The 7,606-nt window shown below is 41.3% G+C and overlaps 1 protein-coding gene across 1 annotated transcript in view; it reads right to left on the minus strand.

The window, feature by feature from the left end:
• sestd1 (SEC14 and spectrin domains 1) overlaps positions 1 to 7,606 on the minus strand; it is a 32,705-nt gene that overhangs the window by 4,477 nt on the left and 20,622 nt on the right. Inside the window, exons 11-18 of the mRNA XM_037686615.1 lie at positions 5,833 to 5,955; positions 3,665 to 3,859; positions 3,426 to 3,540; positions 3,176 to 3,341; positions 2,809 to 2,890; positions 2,594 to 2,716; positions 2,071 to 2,262; positions 263 to 366 (exon numbers count right to left, since the gene is read on the minus strand). Coding sequence (XP_037542543.1) covers positions 263 to 366; positions 2,071 to 2,262; positions 2,594 to 2,716; positions 2,809 to 2,890; positions 3,176 to 3,341; positions 3,426 to 3,540; positions 3,665 to 3,859; positions 5,833 to 5,955 — 1,100 coding nt within the window. The remainder of the gene's footprint in view (positions 1 to 262; positions 367 to 2,070; positions 2,263 to 2,593; positions 2,717 to 2,808; positions 2,891 to 3,175; positions 3,342 to 3,425; positions 3,541 to 3,664; positions 3,860 to 5,832; positions 5,956 to 7,606) is intronic.

Here is a 7,606-nt window from a genome sequence, read left to right on the forward strand (position 1 = left end):
ACGTTTTAAACCCTTCCCACACTCTTGCAATATTCTAAACAATGTTTCTAAACTCTAAATGCTCTAAATAAACAAGTAAACTTTATTTATGTAGCACTTTTCATAGATATAGATGCTATATCAATAAACTGAATTGAACTGAATTAAAAAAAGCTTGGCAGCTTATGGTAATTTCTGTGTTCAAACCTCAAACCAGGTGTATAAAGAAGTGGTTATGTTTTTATTAAATGGCTAAAATAAACATAAATGTGTTTGTTTTTACCCATCGGGGAAGACAACAGACATGCTGAGTCGGTCGAGCAGAGTTTTCCCTGAAGCGTCAACTTCATCCAGCAACTCCATGTCAACACGTTCCTGCTGCAAGACCTGAAACGTTCAGGAAAACAGAGGACTGATCTCATGAGCACAGCAGTATGTAGTGGTGATGGTGTGATCATACTGGCTGCAGTGGCAAAAAACATGTCAGAAATTCTCCTACCAATATCAAAGGAGGGCGGCCCGTTCCCCCAACAGAACTGCCCACCCCACCAAAAAGATCAGGGCAAATATTAAATTATTATACGTCTGTGCACATGACCACTTTGCAGCTAGAGAAGACAAGTCGATACATCATCACCCACACCCCCCCCCTGAGCAGGGCCCCGACTTCCAGAGACTTTTGTATCAACAAATTAACATTAAATGATGCATTTAGACTAACATCTCAGCATTCACACACTTCTGACCTGCGTGCACGGCTGAACTCCTGTTAGCAGGGAGAGCGTGCAGCCTGTTTGAATCTTGAGGTTTCTGCCACTTTAGTTCTCGGAATTAAAATTTATTAACACTAAAAATTATTTATTTTTATACTCTGGGTTAATACAAATAAGTCTTTAACTTTTTATTCATCTAAGACCCTTACAATGTTCTCTGTGAGACTGTCAGTTTCAAGTGTTTGTACTTTATCATAAATATCTGCAAATGTCAGTTATATTTCATCCCTCCTGACTGCCAGAGGGTGGTGCTGAAAGCACTGAATGTTCCCTCCGCGTATGCGCTGTTCGAGTAATAATACCAACGGAGTCATAGGTGTGACATGGATGACCAATCAGAGGCTATATAACCTGACGTCATCCGCAGCTCTGCTCCTTTTTTCTTCTCGTGCGCGGTTCATCCAGGGCTCCAGCCCTTGGACCTTTTCACCGTCATCGGAGGCCCGACTGCTCGTTGGCCGGAGCAGCGTGTTCGCCCTCCTTGGGACCGCAACGGTTTAGCCTTTGTTCAAGTATTTCTGCTGTTCGTTGGGGACTACGGCGCTTCGGAAGAGGGGGCGTGTCAAAGACACCATCTTAGCACCAACATAACTGGTTTGTTCCACTTTGGAGTAAGCTGTTTGGGGGAAGAATCAGTTTTGTGTTGTGTGTTTCCTTGACTGATGAAGCCTTCTGGATGGAAGGTGAAACGTTTCAGCAAAAAATGAAACTGTCCAGATGACCTGACTGAAAATTGTTAGATAGAATCAACAGCATCAACACAAAACTATAGTTTTTTTCACATTTGATCATTTATTGAATTCACAAATGTTGCCACCCATCCATATAACAAGAGATTCTGGAAAAGTTCTTTGGCAAACCTGACAGAGTTCACTGCACACTTTATAAATAAATCATCCAAGTTATAAAACTATTAAAACTGTTATTAAATTATAAATATATCTTTATAGGCCTGAGCTTCACAAGTCTACCCCAGATTCTTTGGGTGTATTTTAGATAATTTTTTTTTATATGCAGCAGCATATGAAGTTTATTTTCCCAGTAAAAACTAAACTCTGATGGGTTATCCACAGTTTTGTATGGCACGGTCTAGAGTTTTAACTTGATTTATGCTTTTTGGGGATGGGATTTCATTCTAAAAATGTATCCCAGGCCTTTGCATGTCACTGTATTGAGTCTAATAAGTACACATGGACTGGTCATAAGGACTCAAATTAATTGATGATCAATTAATACATGAATACTAATTGAAAATATCAGTAAGCTAAGGAATTATTGTGCTGTTACTGTAAGTGTTAGAAAAGGTAAACCGTCTCACCTTTTCAGTGACTGTGTGAAAGTTCAGACCCAGCTCCAGCCGCCGCTGTCGCTCATCTGCTGTGACGCCGAACTGCTTCCACACCCGGTTGAGTCGTGGCAGAGTGTCGCCAGACGAGCGAGTTGTGAAGCGCAGAGACTGACAGAGCACAATGGTTGCCTGCAGAAGCTGACGTCCATAATCATATGTGCTCTGAAGAAAAAAAAACGTCTTCACAATGAGACTGTCTGTTTTCAAGATTTTCTGGCAGTGTTGATGGCATTTCCTGTACACATGTAATTTTTAGATGAAAACCTTACATTACTTTTTTATATTATAATATAAAAGTATCTTTAGCTCTGAGTAAATAGCTCAATTTAATGATGAAGAGAAGAAAACAATTTGCTGTATGTGACCAAGATGCATTTTTCCCCAGTGTATCATCAGGTTGAGCCTCAGCTGACGCTACATTTACATGGTGAAATGAGTAGCTACATATGAGCATGAGAGCATGAATTAATGTGTTTAACATGAAGTGTCTCACCTGAGCAACATCCACAAACTTCTTGTGTTTGTCCAACAAGGTCCTCGTCTCCTGAGAGTCATCTCCCAGTTTGACATGAGTCTTCAACAAGGCATCCAGCAGCTCACCAAGCCACTCCAATGCCTGAACGGACGTGCGAGCGCACATTCCATCATCATCAGGTTGACACAGGAAGCACTCATAAGTATCTGTGAATGTTTGTGTGCAGGTCTGACCTGTAAAGAGTCTTCTTCACATTTAAACAGCTGGACCATCTGCAGCATCTTCAGCCTCCTCACATCCACCATGTCCTCACACCTGCAAAACACACACACAAACAAACACACACATTTTATTAAGATGGACTCATACTTGGGGAGAAGTGAAGAAATTTGCTCTCTGACATTTCTGCTTCTTGCAGGGTGTCAAGTATTTTGTGGCTGAACTGAACCTTGTAGTTAAGGAGTACGGAGTGTCCATGCAGAAAAGAACGTGACTTTAGCACTTGAGCATGAGTGGACTTCACTTCTTCTGGAACAGCCTTTAGCCTGTGGATCATCCCTTCTTTCTTACGCACCAACAAAAAAAACAAAAGGAAGCTACCTCTGCTTGCGGAGCTCCATCTCCTCCATCACAGCCTGAATATGCTGAACGTTGTCCTGCTGCTCTTCAGGAGGACTCTCCGTTCCCTCGAGGGACCAGGACGAGTGGCTGCACATCTGCTCCAGCAACAGTGCCCCCTTCTGTTGAAGGGAGGTCAGGCCTGCTTCTGCACGGGCGCAATGGACAATGGTCACTAACACAAAACAACTTTAGGAGGAAAATGGGAAGATTTAATATTCAAAACACAAACCAACAGTCTGCAGTTTCTCCTCAAGCAGCTTAAGGTTTTGCTGAATAGAAGCCCCGTCAGCTACAGACACATCAGCACAGAGCATGCCCAGAAGACCATCCAACTGCTGGGACAACTGCAGAGAGAGAGGGAGCTCATTCCCAGCTCATGTCGAGTAGATTAACATTAATTCTTGCTAAACGAGTGACTTTGAGCACTTCATGGTTTTGTTAACAGTCGCATTTGCGTGCAGTTTGTACCTCCTGCGTGGTGCTGTGGAAGGTCTGCGCTGACTGCAACACGTTCTGACGGCTCTCCAGCTGGGATGCCTGTTGGTAGCAAACGTCACTGAGCTGCTGCTGCAGAGCCTTCAGCTCCATCACTTCCTCCTCCTCCCCAGCACTGAGCAGGGCAGCAATCTGCTGGTTCAACTCCACATACATCACAAACCACTCCTGCACACACAGTCACACGAAGAAACAAACATTTTGTTGTTCACTACAGAAAACATCCATTTAAAGATTATTGTAATTGGAAAAAAGTAGTGTTGAACATTATTATGTTTAATCAATTTTAATACAAAATGTTAAAAAAGTTTAAAGATAAGTTCCCAATTGTTGAAAAATACTCAGTTACAAGAAAAATGAATGCCACTTTTGAGTTTGACAAATAAATTAGAATATGAAAACAATTTGCTAGCATTGTTGTTTCACAAATACATCATCTTTCATCAATTGCACAGCTTAATATCTACTGTAATTTCCAGACTATTGAGCACACCAGAATGTAAACCGCGCCCACTAAATAAAAAAAAGAATAATAATGTTGTACATATATAGGCAGTGCTCTTCTAAAAGCTGCAGGTGTCCACGTTGTAACATGAGATATTTACACAGATATTTTAAACTTTTAATCAAATACGTACAGTAAAGTTTTTTTTTTCCTGAACAGAATACAGTAGCCTGCCCAGGCCTGTCACGATAACAAATTTTGCTGGGCGATTGTCTCAGAAATTATTGCAATAAGCGATAATATTGTTTGAAATTTGACAATAATTAGTAACCCTAACCCAAAGAAATGTTGGTAGATTTTTGTGTGTATTACCTTTGTTGACCACCAGATGGCACTATAAGACTGTTCGAAGGATGGATAGTTAGGGAGCGAGCAGCGTGTCTCTTTAAGAAAATTGGAAGGGAGGCCCCTTGGCGTGACATGGGCTGTCTCCTTCCTTTTTTTAGTTCTCAAAATGGTGGACGCTCGGTGTGGTTTGAGCTCTTTAGCATAGCATTTTTCACACAAAGTTTTTAACTAAAAAAAAAAAAATCAGTAAACAAGTTCTCAGCTTCTTTTTACAGAGAAAAGCTTTACACACAAAGGCACAGGTTTAAACGAAGACTTTTGGAGCTTCAACAAGACGGAGGTTTTTTTTTCCCCGAGGTCAGCCTGTTAGCTTAGCTCGTAGCTTAGCTTCTCAGCTGCTTTTAACGATCCAAAAACACTATTTTAGATGGTTAAAACAGATTTTAGAGAGAAAAGAGAAAAGGAGGGGTCAGTGAAGATCACCGGAGTCGAGCCTTTTGTCATCCAGTGTCTTCAGTAGAAAGTGAGAAACAAAGAAACGATAAAGACGATAAATGAAAATGATGTAGACAATTTTCATTTATCATGCGATTAATTGATTTATTGTTTATCGTGACAGGCCCAAGCCTACCAGGAAGTCATTGATCGCTATCTTCATCTTCTTCCTGCTCTGCTGTCAGGATCCACTGGCAGACTTGAGCAAAAGTTGTTCTGTGCAAGCGAGTCCCTCCTCACGGGGAGGGAGGATCCCTCCCCATTCTCTCCTCCCCTCCCCCCTTTCATTGGTCCACTGTGACCTGTTTAATAATTTAATTGGTCAGATTTTTTTTGTTTTTAACCTTTATTTATATAGGTAGTCTCAATGAGTCATGACCCCACCCCACACCCCCAAGAGAGATGTGTATTGGGCAGCTATGTGAGCGCCCGGGTGTGATGAGGCTAAATGTTTTGACAGCATGAAGCTCGCTAGCCCTTCAAAAAAAAAAAATTAATCCATAAATTAGCCGCAGCATTGTATAAGTCACGTGTTCAAAGCGTGTGAAAAAAGTAGCAGCTTATAGTCCTGAAATTACGGTAGACCTAATATAATCTTGTTGAACATCTTCCAGTTATTGAGAGAAACAGTTTCTTAGTAAGACTCCAGGTGCCCTTATGTCAAAACTTCTATACGGCAACTAAGTCTCCAGGGACTGTATCAACTAATGAAATTAAAATAATTTTGTTTCAGGAAACTTTAATCTTAACATATTTTAATTTTTCAGAAGCAGAAATTCAAACTCAGATTTGCATTTTATTTTAAATTTTAGGTCATAAGTTTGTCAGATGGTGTGTGTGTGTATGTGTTTACACTGTGCTGGCTCTCAATCTCCTCATGTTTCTGTTGGAGAGCTTGAGCTGCTCGTACAGAGTCTCCGATCGCTTGATGATACTTCAGCAGTTCTGAACCAGGACCCTGCAGCCAGTTGACCACCTAAAAGAAAAATACAAATTAAAAAACACACAATTAGTATTTTTAATTAATCTGAAAGAGAGGGATGTTATATTTAAAACATCAATACACTCTGATTGAACAAACAAGTTAAATAGTGCTGAGATAAATGTTTAAATAAACTATAAATCCAAAAGAACAAGACACAAACTTCGAGTCAAAGAACAAACAAGAAGTTCAGTTATCATAAATTTGTTTTTCTTTTGTTATATGTCAAAATCTGTTCTGATTAAGGCTTGTTGTTGTGAGCCATGTTGGATTCTGTTAGGATATTTTGATTTCTGCCACAAAACACTTTTAAGAAAAAAAAAAAGGGTTCTAATTTGAAATAGCTTTTTTAACATGCCAATTAATTATCCTAAACCTAACCCTGTATGTTTGTGCATGAACTTCAGAGTGGTACTGTGATAGGATGCCAACTGTGCAGTAAGTCCAGTCAAGAAATTTCCTCTCTGCTAAATATTCCACAGTCAGCTGTTACTGGTATTATAACAAGCTGGAAGCGAGCCACACAGCGGAAGGCCATGTTAAACCACAGAGCGTGCTCAGTGAATGCTGAGGAGCATTGTGCACAGAGGTCACCAACATTCTGCAGTCAATAGCTACAGACCTCCAAACTTCATGAGCTACTCTGAAGGTTTCAAGAACAGTGCACATAGAAATTTGTGGAATGGGTTTCAATGGCCGAGCAGCTGCATCCAAGTCTTACATCACCAATGCAAAGCATCGGATGCAGTGGTGTATAGCACGCCACCACTGGTGTACAGCACGCCACCACTGGTGTACAGCACGCCACCACTGGTGTACAGCACGCCACCACTGGTGTACAGCACGCCACCACTGGTCTCTAAAGTAGTGGAGACATGTTCTCTGGAGTGATGAGTCACGCTTCTCTGTCTGGCAATCCACTGGAAGAGTCTGCGATTGACAGCTGTAAGTGACTGACTACATTGTACCAAGAGTAAAGTTTGGGGGGGTTGTGGTGTGAGGTTGTTTTACAGGAGTTCGGCTTGACTGCTTAGTTCCAGTGAAAGGAACTCTTAATGCTTCATTCAGCATATCAAGACAATTTCATACTCCCAACTTTGTGGGAACAGTTTGGGGATGGCCCCTTCCTGTTCCAACATCACTGTGCACCAGTGCACAAAGCAAGGTCCATAAAGATATGAATGAGTGAGTTTGTTGTGGAACTTGACTGGCGCGCACATAGTCCTGACAGAACACCTTTAGGATAAATTAGAGGAGACTGAGAGCCAGGCCGTCTTGTCCAACATCAGTGTCTGACCTCACAAATGTGCTTTTGGAAGAATGATCAAAGAAGACACACTCCTAAACCTCGTGACAAGCCTTCCCAGAAGAGCTGAAGCTGGAGAGCTGTAAAGAGTGACCACCGTCAGATTGAACCCTATGGGTTCAGGATGTGATGTCACTCAAGTTCATATGCATGTGAAGGCAGTGAATACTTTTGGCAATATAGTGTATATTGTTGAGCATTGGCGCTGCAGGGACAGCTGATCCAGTAGATCCCCCGTTTTTCTTGCATTTTTTAGCTCCCCTCCCCCCCTTCCTTTAATCCCTGTTTCCCTTTTCTCTACTTTTCTGTTTTGTGTGGGTAGTTTAAAAAAAAAAAAAA

Source organism: Nematolebias whitei, chromosome 13, assembly GCF_014905685.2.
Source record: "Nematolebias whitei isolate Nwh7 chromosome 13, NemWhi1, whole genome shotgun sequence".
In the NCBI taxonomy this organism is placed as follows: domain Eukaryota; kingdom Metazoa; phylum Chordata; class Actinopteri; order Cyprinodontiformes; family Rivulidae; genus Nematolebias; species Nematolebias whitei.